The sequence below is a fragment of the Centroberyx affinis genome, unplaced genomic scaffold, assembly GCF_046629955.1.
Source record: "Centroberyx affinis isolate AG114_WGS23_722 - 3 ecotype Tasmania unplaced genomic scaffold, CSIRO-AGI_Caff_v1 ptg000215l_1, whole genome shotgun sequence".
NCBI classification, from domain to species: Eukaryota; Metazoa; Chordata; class Actinopteri; order Beryciformes; family Berycidae; genus Centroberyx; species Centroberyx affinis.
The window spans coordinates 78,962-95,275 of NW_027278906.1; the positions used below are offsets into that span (position 1 = coordinate 78,962).

At 39.1% G+C, this 16,314-nt stretch overlaps 1 protein-coding gene across 4 annotated transcripts; it reads right to left on the bottom strand.

The window, feature by feature from the left end:
* Positions 1–618: 618 nt before the first annotated feature.
* Positions 619–13,012, bottom strand: LOC139662460 (uncharacterized). 4 transcript variants are annotated; one of them, XM_071541155.1, is made up of 8 exons: positions 12,962–13,012; positions 9,471–9,502; positions 5,875–7,762; positions 5,606–5,769; positions 5,297–5,517; positions 4,805–4,925; positions 4,622–4,728; positions 622–1,851 (listed from the first exon to the last, which is right to left on the bottom strand). In XM_071541155.1, the coding sequence occupies exons 3-8, from the start codon at positions 7,742–7,744 to the stop codon at positions 1,644–1,646; spliced, it is 2,691 nt and encodes an 896-aa protein (XP_071397256.1). In that variant the 5' UTR covers positions 7,745–7,762; positions 9,471–9,502; positions 12,962–13,012; the 3' UTR covers positions 622–1,643. The 4 variants fall into 4 exon arrangements, with proteins under 4 accessions (XP_071397279.1, XP_071397256.1, XP_071397263.1 ...); XM_071541162.1 differs by lacking the exon at positions 12,962–13,012 and adding an exon at positions 10,152–10,250; XM_071541171.1 differs by lacking the exon at positions 12,962–13,012 and adding an exon at positions 8,235–8,350.
* Positions 13,013–16,314: the final 3,302 nt, after the last annotated feature.

Below are 16,314 nucleotides of genomic sequence, written 5' to 3' on the forward strand. Positions count from 1 at the left end.
TCCACAGTTTTGTGATTTTTGTTGTTGCTGACTGTCACTATAGGGTTAGACGGATTTACCAGTTTGCCGATACAGGCCTAATGGGTTGATATTGGCCCAAATGATCAATCACTTAACCTGAATTGATTCTAATGCAACATTTTGACTGGATTCCAAACAAGTATGCGTGAATGTTATTTTTAATGTTGTTGCTGTTGGTGGTTGTTTCAATGGAGAATTGTAGTGATCTAAATGGTGTTTCAGAGGCTTTTCCATCCTGCCAATAATACAAGTACGGGGGAAACGCTTCATACTTTCACGTAGGTTTTGTTTTTGTTTTGACATGAAAATTGTCTAGAAATATTGTTATCACTATTGCCCTTCAAAAACCCACATAGGCTGAACCCTAATCATGTTCTGTGCACCCAAAACACTATTTCCCACACGTGACAAACTTTGTGCTTTTATTTTGAAGGCAAACCGGCTCTGTCTGGCTGTTTCTGTCTGGTGTGCGGCTTAAAAAAATCAAGACACATTTTGACTTACAACAAATTCCGTCTTAAAAATGTTCTGTATTTTCACTTTGGTCCTTTTTATAGGCTAACTACAAACAAGTAAAAAAAAAAACAAAAAAAAAACTAGTCCAACTGATTTGACACTGGTGAACGCGTCAGCCTAGGTCTAGTCAATTTTACTTGGGCAATTTGGGGAAGTTGTTGTCAAAACGTGGACAACTCAACTACTGTCTACAGATTAGCCTATTCAAAACAGACACTTCCTCTTTATTAGACCTAAAACTAAATAACGCAATCTGACTAATGGAATAACATAAACAGAACATGAAGAACATGATGTTAAATGATCAATTTCTCTTTCTTTTCTATCTGAATAGCAATATTATCGTCACGTGGACCATTAAAAATAATAATTAAAACAAATTTAAAAACTCCCCCTTTTATTTGTTTCATGATTTTCACATGGACCATTAACTATAAAGAAAAAGTCTCAATTTTGTTTCATGGTTTTCAATAAACATTTCATATGGCCTACAGACTGACCAATCATATATGACTAAAAAGTATAGAATATGTATAGAAACATGACAAAAGGCACAAAATACAGTCAATCAGTTACTAGAGCAAAATGGATTGTTTTCTTTAAAGGAAATCAATTAACCAGTTCATCTTATATCAGGCTCTGTTACTTTCACAAGAGCATTTAGAGATGTATTTCTAATTCATACCCATAGATGGTGCTACAGGCCAAGTAAAACAACTAGCAAGTGTTGCCGATGATTTTCAGTTAAAACCATTTATTATCCCTCTGTTATATATATATATATATATATATATATATGTATATATATATGTATATATATATATATATATTTATACACTGTATATATCCACACACTGTATATCCAATATATCTATCCAATGCAATTCAACGCAGTCTTCTTCTGAGCTCGACATCCCCCTTCTGTCTCCTCAGTGCTGTTCCAACGCTCTTCGCTTCGTTGGACAAAATGATGTAAAAAAACAACAACAACATGTAAGGAAGTAAACAATCATTACATTAAAATTGCTCCTATGATTTGTCTCTGACTGGGCATTGGACACATGACTCATTTTTGAAAGTGCTTAGAGTCCACTTCACTTCTGGACTCAATGGCTTGAAGTCCAGTCCATTGGGATGCTGAGACTTCTCTCACGGTTTGCTGGCTTCATTACAGCAATGGTGAAGTCTTCTCTTTTGAACATTTTTTTCAGGGTGGGCCTTGAATTCCAGCCTTGGTCTTTGGCAAACTTGTAAACACATCCGAAGAGATCAGGAAATACCAACATCAGATCAATGTTGGCTGCATCCTCAGCACTGCAAACAGAGAAAGAAATTATGTAATTAAGTAATGAACACTCAATTCACCAATCCCTGACAGTGGTCTACTTTTGATGACCCCGTAAGGTTACCTTGTGTCCTGTCCTACAGTATGTCCTGTTTAACTCTGTCCTGATTCTTGCCATCTATTGCTAAACTAATGAATAATAATAAAAAACAAAGTGCTTCACAATCAAGAAAACAACAACAACAAAAAAGACAGAAACAAGGTTACAAAGCAAAGAAGAGGACAGTGGCAAAAACTGACGTGATCGTGAATGTGGGTGTGATATGGACCCTTGTTAGGGTAAGGGGGTAAAGTTATACCAATAAATAAATATAGTGGAACAATGGTGGAATAAAAACATAATTAAATAAGTGCATGCCAATAGAAAAATGCCTGCTTGAGCTCCTCTAGGAGGCTGCTCCAAAGAGGAGGTCCGGACAAAGGCCCGGTCTACTTTGGTCTTTAGAACGACTAGAAGCCCCCTGTCCAGGAATCTAATGTTGCACTTTGGCTCATAAGGGGTGATGAGGTCAGATATATAACTGGGGTCAAACCTATCTGTGCTTTAAAAGTTACCAAGAAAATCTTAAAAGTCAGTTGAGAAACCAACAGGTCACCAGAATAAGGGTGATGTAATTTCTTCCGTTAGCATCAGTTAACCCTTTGATGCACAAGCTATGCAAACCCCTTCTAATGCACAACATGGGTCAAAAATGACCCGTACTCATTTCCTATGTTATTTCATGCATGGCTGAGTGTTTCTTTGCTATATCTTTTGAAATCAATTTATTTCATCATTTAATAATCAAAGTAGTCATTAAATATCTTGTTTTTGATTACCACAAATCATTATTTTCATTTTTCCTTTCTTACTTTATGAACAAAAATAGTTTTTGTATGACTACATCAAGTTTACATACATGGGTCATTTGACCCATGTATGCAAGTGTGATTTAAAAAAAACCATAAAGACATACTATAATAATAATTTTGTTAAAATAATTATTTTAGCAGTGATTTGGACCAAACAATAATACATTTAATATTTGAAATATGTATATTTGTCACTTTGTCACACATAACATTCAGATATCACTGATAACCGATAACACTGATATTGAACTGTAGTGTAACTGTAGTGAACTGTAGTGAACTGTAGTGAACTGTAGTGAACTGTGACCGAATGTATGCCTCACAAATGTCACAAATGACAACTACATGTTTGTGCTCCTTGCACACAGGCCTGGTGCACTGGGAACACCAGCTGACTTTTCTGTCTTTGGCAGCTAGGCAGATCTTGCACCTCTTCCTCTTCACTTGGCCCTCCTGTCTGATGTCCACCTGTGGCTGGGTGGAGGCTGTGTTTTGTTTTTTTATCCCACATCTTCCCATTGCCTCTGTAATATGCTTTTGGAGGTGGAGTGTGCCCTCCATGTGCCTCTTCATATGTGGCATGACATGCTCTTTGCCCAGCTCCTTGATGAAGAGCCGCCGTGCATTGGTCACACCACCCATGTAATCAGGGTGTTGTGCAGTGAAGTTGGTGTAGGCATTGAGGGTGGCAACATCCAGCACATTGTACCAGAGCACCATGGGCCACCAATGGGAAGATGTGGGATAAACAAACAAAACGCAGCCACCGCGCAGCCACAGGTGGACATCAGACAGGAGGGCCAAGTGAAGAGGAAGAGGTGCAAGATCTGCCCAGCTGCCAAAGACAGAAAAGTCAGCTGGTGTTCCCAGTGCACCAGGCCTGTGTGCAAAGAGCACAAACATGTAGTTGTCATTTGTGACATTTGTGAGGCATGTAAGCACTGAGATGGCAATTTTGTGCTTCACTACAGTACATTTTTGACCCATGTATGTAAACTTGATGTAGTCATACAAAAACTTTGTTCATAAAGTAAGAAAGGAAAAATGAAAATAATGATTTGTGGTAATCAAAAACAAGATATTTAATGAATACTTTGATTATTAAATGATGAAATAAATTGATTTCAAAAGATATAGCAAAGAAACACTCAGCCATGCATGAAATAACATAGGAAATGAATACGGGTCATTTTTGACCCATGTTGTGCATTAGAAGGGTAGTGATACAAAAATGATTTTTATTCAAAAACTGAGAAAGGAAAAATTAAAATAAGGATTTGTGATGATTAAAAACAAGTTAATTGAGGAATACCTGGAGTACTGAATGATGAAATTAATTTATTGCAAAGATATAGACAATTAAAACTCAGCTGGGTCACTTTTGACCCATGTTGTGCATCAAAGGGTTAAAATCCTACCAGATGCATTCTGTACAAATTGGAGAGACTTTTGATGCAGACAGGAATAAAGAGTTGCACTAGCTCAGGAGGAGAGGAAATAATTTCCAAGAGGAAATAAAAGTATGAATGACTCCAGAATTTAAGAAATGAATTCTCCAGATTGCTGAATGATGAAAATAGCTTCAAGAAATGATTCTTAACTGAATGAAACAGGACTACAACTCGCTTTCCCAGAACATCAAAGCTAAGGTCAGCATTTATATTAGCGCACTGAGTGCAAAGTTCATTTTGAATCATTTATGGTTTTATTGTGCTAAATTATGGTATTACAGGTGCCAAACAGTGCTCGTTCTGAATTGCAGCTGCCTTTCTTTCAAAAAAAATTAAAGACACAAGTATAATTTCCATTTTCAGTATTTACAAATTAAGCATGGGTATGCTGTGACATTTTAAGGTTCTTTATCATTTTAACCTCAGTCTAACTTACTAGTGCTCAAGGAGGTTGCGTATGAAGCGCAGTAATCCCAGTGTGTTGTCAGGGTAGCTCTTGTTCTTCTTCTTGCCATCCATCTTCTGGACCAACTCTGGAGGCAACTGGAAAACCAACAAAATTACTGATAAAGTTGCTTCCAGGGAAATAGAAGTGCAACAACAGTTATGTCGCAGTTACCTTGTTTTTCCACTGACTGAAGAATCCATTTTGGTCCAGTTCACAGATTAGTGTCTGGTCAGCTTCTTCATATTTCGCCACCTCTGTCTGATTACCAATCTTTCTCAAGTATTCTACTTTCCTGAAAGAGAGTTATACTTCAGGCTACATGATTTACAGAAAGTACATAAGTTAAAACAAAAATAAAAGTAACTTTTTGTCAAATCGTATTGATCTAAAATGGTGTACATCAGCCTTGGAAATATGTAGATAAAAACATGTCAGTGAATGAATGAAAGAAAGAACAGCCAAAGTAGCATCAAAACTGTATGAGAAAGGCTTGACTTTAAATCATTTTCATTTACATTACATACTCATTACAGAGCGAGCAATCGATGCAATAGTGAAGCAATGGACAAGATTTGGTTAGAATTGATTGGGGTGATGGAAAAGATGAGAAAATAGGGTCCAGGACAAAAATGGCCAGTTATATTTTAATTGATCCTTCCTCACCTTTCATTGGGCCAGAAGAAGGGATGAGCCAAACATTTCTCCACTGTAGGTCTCTCCTTTGGTTCTCCATTGATCATGTCCTCAGTGAGATCCTTTGCAACCACATCTTGAACATGTTCCAGACAGTAGTTCTCTTTGTGAATGTTGTACTCACATTCAAAGGCTTTGCCAAACGGATGGTGTCCTCCAGAGAGGATGTAATAGATCAACATCCCTGCCACCTTAAGAATTAGCATAACAATTTAGTAATCAGAGAATGATTTTTCACCCAGTCATCAATTAAATGGCTCCAACAAAAAACAAACAAACCTGTATATCAGTGCTCGACTTGTATGGTATATCAGCATCTTCTGTCAAAGTCTCCTTGGCCTTCCAGCATCTCGTTCCTGCACTGCTTGTGTGTAAAGTTGTTTGTCCTTGGTCTAAGCATCGGCTTATGCCAAAATCAGCTAATCTTGCCCTCCCATTAACATCTGCAGGACAAATGGCGTACACAAAGACAGCGTAAACAGCGCAATACATTGATCTAAACACACTACATTTCAGATAGTGGAATTCATGTGGACAACATTTCTTACCAATCAAGACATTCTGGGGTTTGAGATCCCGGTGGAGAATCTGAGGATTTTGACGATGAAGCACACTTAAACTATGGAGAACCTGATGCACAAGTTCTCTCCTCATTTCAGAGAGACTGTCTTCTGGAAATTCACGTCTGATATATTCTTCCAGGGTGTATTCACATAGCTGAAGAATAAGGTAACCAAAGTTCTCATCCTCTGCAAAGTCAACGTATCGTACAATGGACGTATCGTCAAGCCCTGGAAGTCGTAAAAATCCTTCCTCATTCTTCAGCGCCTCATAGTTGGATTTAGACATTCTCTTAACTGCGACTTCAGTGCCGTCACTTATTTTCAGACCCAAGAAGACTTCAGTTCCATCACTTCCCTTTGCTATGTGGAATTCTGCATCTTTCGCATACATGATGCTTCCAATTCTGGTTACTTTACTTTCATCAGTGTTAACAAGCTTCTCTAATTTTTCCCTCCATCTCTTGCTGATTTTAAGCCACTTCTGTGGCTTTGATGATGTACCAGTGTTGGGGTGGAGTGGCTTAACCTTTGAACTTTGAAGTGCTGTCAGGTCATTTGCATCATTTGGCTCCTCTTGCTCTTCTGTCCTTTTCTTCTTTTTCTTGGATCCCAATAATGGTTCAGATACTGAGTTTGGTTTCTTGAAATATTTTTGCAATGTTCCAATCATTTCTTTCAGGTTGTCATTCATTTGCATATCTACAGATGTAAGTATATCCTCAGGCACTGAAGTTATTCCCTTTGATGTAAAGATGTCAGCTGCATGTTCAGATGAAAGCAAGTTGGCAAGTATGCCATATGTGTAGACTCTCACATCAGAGTGGTGTTCTTTCTGCACAAAACGAACCACTGCTGTGCATAATTCCTCAAGGAAAATCCGATTCCAGCCATTTTTGACTTCTGTTTTCTGTGTAATCACATAGATTGTTTCCAGAATAGCTTTCAGTACATCAGGACTTCGTCTTGAGGAAAGTCTTTCCAGCAGTTGGGGGATCATATCCAGTGATATCTCATTTGGTATCTCTCTCATTGTGCAGAAAACTGATTGTAGACTTTGAACAACTGAAGCCTTGAAATTTTCCTCTGGAATGTTCGGAAAGCGTTTGACTGCATCCGCAATGTAGGAGTTCAGATTTCCTGTGTCCTTCAGCCATTTAATACTTCTCTGACGGTATTCTTCTGCTTTTGGCCCAGTAACATTAAAGAGCATTTCAGTCATGGTCAGATGGGTCTGAGGATCCTCCTGCAGCATGTGACTGTCAAACATTTTGATAATTTCTTCAGGTGTTTTCTCTCCTACAGCAATGTGCAGATCGACAAAATGTTTTATTTTGGAACAGAATTCGTTACCATTTGATGCAAGGTTATGTACCACTTTGGATATTTTTTTATTGGTGATATGATCTCGAGGATTTCCCTTATGGCAAGTTGTTACCTTTGCACCAGCACAGATTAGCTCTTTCATGATATCGGTTCTATCATGGATGGCAGCAGTTTGCAGTGGTGTCCACTTCTGTTGGTCTTGAATATCCCCTCCATCTGGATTAGCTTTTGCTTCAAGCAATTTCCTCACAAAAATAGGTGGCGCTTTGGATTTTGAGGCATAATGCAAAGGTGTCCACTTATTATCGGAAGCCTGGTTGGGGTCTGCACCCTGATGTAGCAGGAAATCACAAATATCCTCATTGTGATTCACAACAGCAGCAATCAAAGGCGATATTACATCTTCCACCTCTTTGCATAAGTAAAGACCATTAATGTCATTGGCCTTTAATGAATTTTCAAGCTCCTTAACTTTGTTGTCAATTATGAACTGTATTATATGATGTGTTTCTTTGGGGATATTGTAATCCATTTCTTCACTTCATAATTCCTGTGTGGTGACAAAATTATGAGGTCAGTGTAACATCTGGTGCCTTTTTAAACTTTAAACTAGCTCAGTTATAGAGCTAGTGATAGAAAGAATTCTGACACTGTAGCCACTATTGATAGATAATTTTGATTATCATTATTCACCTGATTATCATTATTCATCATAGACTTTCAATTACGCTGAGGTAAACTTCAGTAGACATCCAGTTGCTACCACTGAAGTAAATATAATTGAAATAATGTGTAGATAAGAATCTCAGTTAGGGAATGGGTAGAGCTGTAGTTTGGAACACACTTTTTAAATATTGTCAGCTATGCAACTGGCAGTGAAAAAGTGATCTGTCAGTCTTATTTTGGAGATTTTATTCTTGTATAAAGATTTGGCTTTAGGCCCATCACTGTTTTTCTGCCACCTCTCTAGAATTAAAGGAATAGTTCACCCAAAAATGAAAATTCAGTCATTATCTACACACCCCCATGCCGATGGAAAGTTGGATGAAGTTTCTTAGTCCACAAAACAGTCCTGGAGCTTCACAGCAAAACCGCGTTGCAGCATTCTCCTAAACAACCGAAGTTGCTGGGGACTTGTCTTAAAACAAAAAAACAAACATAAAATGGCTCCATACAGCTCGTCTGCCATAATCCAAGTCACCTTTAGCCGAAATCTTCACTGTAGCTGCTGAGCTCAAAGCCGCGTTGACATTAGCGCGCACCTCGTCTTAATGAGCCCTACCAAACTGTTTTAAGACGTCCTCATTCAGACTAGCAACAGGAATTGGACTTTCAATGTTAAAGTCCCACTGAAACGGAAGTTAGAGCATCTTTAGCTTCTGTACTGTGACGTATTTCCCAGTGAAATGGAATATTTGAGCAGTGTACAGTTACAAGAGGAATTTAAATCAAATCCTTCGCATTTGATTGGACCGCTAAACAGTGGGCGGGGCTTAGAGTTTAGCTTGATACGGAGCTGCAGAGAGAAACGGAGCTACAGAGGACTGTTGGCTCCACACACACCTCCCTCACCTGTTGTTAGATCAGGAGGAGGACAAGGGAGAGATGAATGAATTAGACCTCAGCGACATTGTTTTGGAAATGAAAAGAAAGTTTTTGCCCACTGATATCCAAACACACATCTCTTCCTATCTCTCTCCATATTGCTCTGTCAGGTACGACCCAGAAACGGTGAAGTGCGGTTTTATATGACCGGTGTGGCTAGCTAGAGGTTGAAGAATAATTGATGGGTGGATGTCATGATATTATTGGTTGAAATTGGTTGGTTCATGCTTACGTAAGCACACGGCATATTTTGTTTTACAGGAAGAAAACATGATTGGATTTTGATATAAGAATACAAAGAAATAGATTTTTTTGTATTTTTTTGGCATATATTGTTAAATAGGTGCACAATATGACCGGGGATGTGATCTAAAAGGGTTAAAAATGGCTTTTTCATTTCATCTCGACTTTAAGAGCTGTGAAATGTCTAATGAGAATATTATTTGGTCTTACAAGGTACAATTATGAAATCTTGTGGTGGTAAACTAGATCTTCATAAAGTGTTTTTGACAATATCAGAGACCAAATTGTTTTAGTTAAGAATGTTGTTTGCTCAAACTGAACTACTCCCTATAGCCTTTGATCGGTTATAAAAAAAATAAATAAAATAGAAACTAATGAAAAATGTAATTACTGAGATTAATCCTACTTACCATTAAATGCATACAGGATTTAGGATGAATTGCTGTAAATAAAGAAAACAGAATATATCTTTTTAAATGCTCTGGAAAATTGACTAGGCACAAATGTAAGCTATCAGGTGCCATCAGGATTCAAGCTGGGGGATGGAGACTTTAATCAGCACTGTGTGCTGAACAGTAGATTATAACTCTCATGCAGAATAATACAAGTCTTACCCTTTGCACTGAATGATATCTTGAGATACTCTATAGAGTAGATTCTACAAAAAATGAGGAAAATTGACCCCCCTTCCCCTTTAGGATGCTTCATGATTCAGGTGCTGAACAAATGTCAACTCTGATTTCACTTGACCCGTTGTTTGCAGTAGGCTTTCAACCAACCAATTTAGTTTGGCCTATTTATTTCTCAGAAATGGTAGTCAAATAATAATAAATCTATGCATTAGAGTTATAAGTGTGCGGAGGCTTTTATTTGTTTGAGTGGACTAACGATAATCACAATAATTTGAATAAGCACAGTTTTACGGAATTGCGGTCTTTTATACAGTTTTGTACTGCACTGATATTATATGGTTACTAGTCATTATATTTTGTGCCCGGCCATTTTTTTCCCCTAAGCCCTGCTATAACATGTATTTAATAAATCCATGGCTACAACATCCACTTGATATGATAGTAGTAGCAAGTACGCACAAAAAGCCAAAAAAGTGCCTGCTGGTTCATCTTCAAAATCATTTTCGTCGCCTTTGGAATTCCAGGAGGGAAGTGAAACGTGGTCCATGTACCCTCTGTCCAAAGCTGTGTTCAACTTGTTTGATAAGAGGATAAACAAATATACAATGCATTATTTTGTTTTTCCGTTTTTCATGTGAATTAAAAAAACAGAAATCCACGTGTTTCTCCTGTTTTCAAACAGGCAATTGGAATAGAAATTAAACCAAAACCAGAAAACAACTTGTTTTTCGCTTTTATTGTTATATAAGCGCCAGACTCAACTTACGTCTGATTGGCTGGCGGGGGCCGCTTGTCTCGCCTATCGCCACGCCTGCATTCAAGGTCATCCCGTCATGGGTCATGCACTGATCCCGCAGTTGTAGGTGAAATGCACTCTAAATGCACATTTGGCAGAGGCGCCAACTCATGAGGAAGACTCTGTGTTTATGTAAATATACAGCATATAGCTTGAGAGCCATATATAGTGATTTTCCCGTATTGCCCGGGACGAAAAAGCTAAATACGCTAGCCTATGTAGCTAACGTTAGCCTTGTTATGCAGTGTGTCCATGCTTCATAAACACTTGCAGATGCAGCCGCTGCACAGATTGAAATAAAAAACAAAGTCAGATTGTAGAAGTTAGACTATCACTGTAAAGTTGATTAGCTGAGAAGTCCCCTCCCCAGTCCAGGTAAATGCATACTCTGAGTCAGGAGGAATTGGTACTATGCATGTGTAAATGTTTCTGTGTAGATGCTCCAGCAGCTGATGTATGATCTGAGCTGTTGAATTAAAATCTCTCTTTTCCCTCACATGTCTCCTGTAGTGATGCTGTGGTCATCCTGCTCCCTGGACCCTGCTCCCTGCAGATCCTCTTATCTCAACTCAGGACATTCCTTCAGCACTCCTCTACAACAAACACTCAGCATTTACAACTGTCTTTATAAACATTTTTCAATACAAGTTTGTCCATCATTTAGCCGTTAACCAATGTATTGTAGTTAACCATAGCTGTAAAGGTGACCCATCCATTGTCCTTTATACTTCTTTTAATGAGGCAGTTACTGAAAACAGTTGCTACAGCCTCTGTAAGACACTTCAGTCCAAATGTTAGATTTGTCTGAATTTTCTCAGGTGAAACTACAGTATTAGGCAGACACAGCCTTTGATTTTGTACAGGTTTTTGCCCAATAAAAAAACCCAAATGGAATGATGCCTCGTCTCATGCCTTTTCGTTCATCCTGTTTTGAGCCTAGTTCAAAAGCAGCTGTTTTTTTTTTTTTTACCCATATTGCACCAAGTTAAATTAGAAATACTTCATAGCATTCAGTTTACACAAACTTGTATGACTGATATTCTCACTTTCTTGGTGAGTGTTACTAGCAAGGTAGGTCTTCAGAGTGTGGTTGCAGACCAAAGCCCTGTTTCCTAAAAGCATCTTAAGGCTGAGACGATCTTAGTCCCATTGTAACTCCATGGACTAAGATCATTTTAGCCTGAAGATGATTTTGGGAAATGAAGCCCGGTCTAGTAGGGATTAATGTTGCAAATAATTTTGTGTCACACACAAAGGTCTGCAGGCTGCAGATCAGCTGCAGATAGACTGCAAGTGTTTATGAAGCATGGACACACTGCATAACAAGGCTAACGTTAGCTACATAGGCTAGCGTATTTAGCTTTTTCGTCCCGGGCAATACGGGAAAATCACTATGGGTGCGTTCCAATACCCATACTTCCATACTATTTAGTATGCCAGAAAAAGATTTAGCATGTCCCAATTCATGCATGTCAATGCAGTATGCCAGAAAATACCCGGATGCCCTACTCCGGTCGAATTTTGCAGTATGCAGGCCAGCATGCTTTTTTGGCTATTCTGACCCACAATCCTCTGCGCAGCGGAAGACACGTCACTTCGACTGAGCCGCATGCTGAGCCGCCAGAGAGAGAAAAAAACAAAACAAACAAACTGCAACCGTATTACTGCGACGGATATATTAGCAAGAGGGTCAAAGTTCAAGACGCAATGTGATGACGAAATAGTATGTCCCAATTGTCTGCCTACTACATGCACAGTACATACTTTCTAAGGGCAGATGTAGTACGTAGTGTAGTAAAAAGAAAAAGTATGCGATTTGGAATGCAGGGTACATATGGCTCTCAAGCTATATGCTGTATATTTACATAAACACAGAGTCTTCCTCATGAGTTGGCGCCTCTGCCAAATGTGCTTTTAGAGTGCATTTCACCTACAACTGCGGGATCAGTGCATGACCCATGACGGGATGACCTTGAATGCAGGCGTGGCGATAGGCGAGACAAGCGCCCCCCGCCAGCCAATCAGACGTAAGTTGAGTCGGGCGCTTATATAACAGTAAAAGCAAAAAACAAGTTGTTTTCTGGTTTTGGTTTAATTTCTATTCCAATTGCCGATTTGAAGACGAAAACAGGAGAAACACGTGGATTTCCGTTTTTTTTAATTCACATGAAAAACGGAAAAACAAAATAATGCATTGTATATTTGTTTATCCTCTTATCAAACAAGTTGAACACAGCTTTGGACGGAGGGTACCCTTATAATAAGAAATCTGACAATATTTAGAAAATTTAATTTAATTAAAAATCACTTTGAGATGTTTTAAGGGTCAACTAACCGTTATTTATTCGGACTTTGCGGTGTTTAGGTGGCCTGAAAACACTACAGATGCTTCCGTACAGTGACACCAAAAAAAACGAAACGGCACACGTTTCCTTTAAAGGATAAGGCTGCTGTTTTTAAATGCATTGCTTACCGTCAACAGATCCGATGAAAATGACAAAATCAACATTGCGTTTGCTCTACTTTCTGGACTCCAACGTACCGTTTTTAGCCGTCAACCCGGAAATCACTGGCTCCAGTTGTAAGCTAAAAACCCTAACCCCCCCCAAAAGGGTCCAGCTGCAGACCTCCCTCCTGAGGCAAGGAAGATCTGTGAGCCAATGGGGGTTGAGCATATCTATGACGACCTCCCGCCTGGGCCGGGAAGTTAGGAGGCATTTCCCAAGTATTCTCGGCATTTCCCCCGCGTCCTAGTTTAATACATCCATGCCCCCGTCCCTCATGCGTAATTGTTTCAGAACAGTGTCTGCATGTCAAGAGGAAAGGGTGGAGACAGGTCAGGCAAAATGTTCTAGAGTCACTGAAAACTCGCCCAATAAGTGGCCAAACCAGCCCAATATATACATATATATGTATATATTGGGCTGGTTTGAACCAAAGTTTTATTCTTTCTATACCCCTAAATGACCATAGATCTCGCTGTAAGAACATAATGTGCAAAATAGACAATGAAATGCTGTTAATGAGGTTTAAGAATTTATTCTCATAATTTAATTTTAAAATCGTATTTGTGCACATTTATTTTGATACTCAACAGATTAAGCTTACAGTATATTTTGAGAGTAACATTCAGTATGCTTAAAACAAAAATAAAAAAGAATTTGCATGTGATAAATGTAGTAACTGCACCCACACCGTCATTGTCATCACACATCTGGAAGGGCCTCGCATCCTGTGTGAGCCTCTGCCCTGATAACGGATCAGGAAAGTGGATGGAAAGTGGTTGGATCGTAAAGGAGGCCACTGACCTCTTGGTAAATCACTCCATTTTCACCCTAAGAGCTGGTATCAAGGACCAGACCTGGTAAATAACCATAAAACACCAACACTCAGCCCTGTCTTTGGTAATCCCCAAAGAGACAGAGAGTCAAGAGAAAATCAAGAGAAATCTTTGATACAGACTCATGAAACTTTGGGTATCACATTGTGGTGGACTCTAATGTATATGACTAATTTTATGTGTAACTGTGATGTTTTATATAATAGTTATTTACGTTATTCAATTTCGTTATCTTTACATAGGGCTTCGATAGCCATGTTTGATATTAAAGTGTTCAGGAATTTGTGCTGAGTTTAATAATGTTAATGTTACGACGGTCAATTATATTGGATAGATCTGGGAACCAAAATTAGGGTTTCATGCATATGTAATGAGCCGTAAAACTAGACATGCCAGCCCACGCACACACCCCTCAACTGATCACAACAAAACCAAACACACACATTTCCAATGCGGATTTCATGCACTTTACGTGGTCGGGACACGTGTGCTAACGGAGTCTGACAACAACTTTGTTCCAACCTCACTATCCTGCTGAGTTTAACTCTGAAGAACCATCGGAACCTCCAGAGTGGGTCGGCGTTAGCCTTGAGAGACCCACAGCCCTGTCCAGCAGCCTGCGTGCTCCAGCCTGCGTGCTTCACCCTGTTGCGGCCTGCTGAGATCAACTGAACAGACGCCGGATCTTCATCCTCCAGCACCTCGTCGAGCTGAGACTCTTCACAGACTCCCGACACCAACTGCTGTTCACTGTTTTAAACTTGTGAGTAGGTTGAATTTCCCTGACGTTACCTAAACACAGGTCTTTTCCACTCAATGGAAGAACAAGGGCTTCTATCTACTTCTACCACTTTCATCTCTGGACTAAAAAGGTATGGGGATTCTCCATTCACATATTTCTGTCTAAGAAGGCTTCAGCTATAACCAGTCTTCAATATCTAACTTCCTAAAACAACAAACCACTGCTTGATATTTTACTGTATGCAATATAATCTATAGCACCTACAGTAACAAATTTGACTGAACAACTACACTCCAAGGACTGGGCTCTCAGCTACTATAATTAAAGGTTTGTGCTTTCAAGACATTTCCCTGTATGTAAAAAGCAAAGGGGTGTGATAGATTATCACGGCCAGAAGGGGGCATGGTAGGCCCATCACAACACAGTACCCCAGTGCGGATAAGGCAACATACTGTACATTACCACAGGGTATGAGGACATGAGGTAAGTGGTACATGGATGAGCAACCACACTCCTTACAACCTCAGCTGCCCCAAATCTTAAGCAGAGTTAGACAAACTGAGTAATATTATCTGTCTATCAGGTCCTGGTGTATACTTTTTTCTTGTATAAAACAATAAGCACAGGGGATATTAAACTGATTGCAAAATACATCCAAGAAGAGCACAAATTCTATTTCAAATCTTTCAACAATGTGAGCTGGATTTTTAGGACCAACTGCCTTGTCCGATTGTCCACTCTCTTGACTTGATTCCTTCACAGCCTTTCTAAAGTGGTCGGGCCTCTGAAAGCCTGAGAGGCCATGAGAATAGATGAGAGGACAAGGCCCATGAGACAAAGTCAAGCTCAAGAACCTAAAAGGATTCCAAACACTACTTGGCCCAGCTCTGTTATTAATGACAGAAAAACTACATAGGAATTGATACTTAACAGTTCATTATATCCCTTCCCCCCCCTCTCTTTTCCCTTCAAAAATGAGACTTTTTAGTGGAAGACGTTGGATGCAGAAGGGGCAATAAGGCAATAAGAAGTCTGGGGCCTCTTATTTAAAGTTACTTATTGAAAAGTGGATAAAACCCCAACAGAACAGCTGCATCCTGATTTCTGCAGGCACATTCAGCTTATCAACAGAAGCTCCTCTAAGCTGACATCCAGGGAAGAGCAGGGCAGGATCCCGAGAAAAGAGCCTGCAAGTTCTGCACTCACCTGGTTCATCCTACTTATCTATCACAATCAATTTAATGAAACAGCTGAATTCATTTGAATTGAGTTTATTCAAATTTCATTGTTATTGCAGGTTTATCTAGGCTATTATTTTACTACTGCCCTTCAAAATCCATACTGAAACCTAATCTGTTCTGTACACCTGTAATCTGTTTATTTTGAAGGCCAACCATTAAACGTTCAGACTGGCTTGACTTGGTTTGCGTGGATGTGGGCAGGCTGGAGCTCTCGTGCAGTTCACCAGGACCTGTCAGTTGTGTCAAACCAGAGCCATGGCAAAACCACACAGAAATGAGCAGAAGACCTGAAGTATAGCGAGTTTGCCTTCAAAATGAAAGTTTGTCATGTTTGAAAAAAGAGAAAGTATTGGTTTGAAAAGTACCAAATCCTTATGTTACATTGTAAAAATGATATTTAGGAAAAAAGCAAGACTTACATTTTGATTTACAAAAGATTCCCTCTTAAATGTGTTCTGCATTTTCACTTTGGTACTTTGTATAACTAAGAATAAAAGCATAAA

Excerpts from the sequence above, each read along its gene's own strand:
- LOC139662460 (XM_071541155.1), bottom strand. The coding sequence starts at position 7,744 with ATGGATTACAATATCCCCAAAGAAACACATCATATAATACAGTTCATA. Across the intron at positions 4,729-4,804 it reads TCAGTCAGTGGAAAAACAAG|TTGCCTCCAGAGTTGGTCCA; the intron begins GTAACTGCGACA and ends TTGGTTTTCCAG. Across the intron at positions 1,852-4,621 it reads CGCAACCTCCTTGAGCACTA|TGCTGAGGATGCAGCCAACA; the intron begins GTAAGTTAGACT and ends CTCTGTTTGCAG.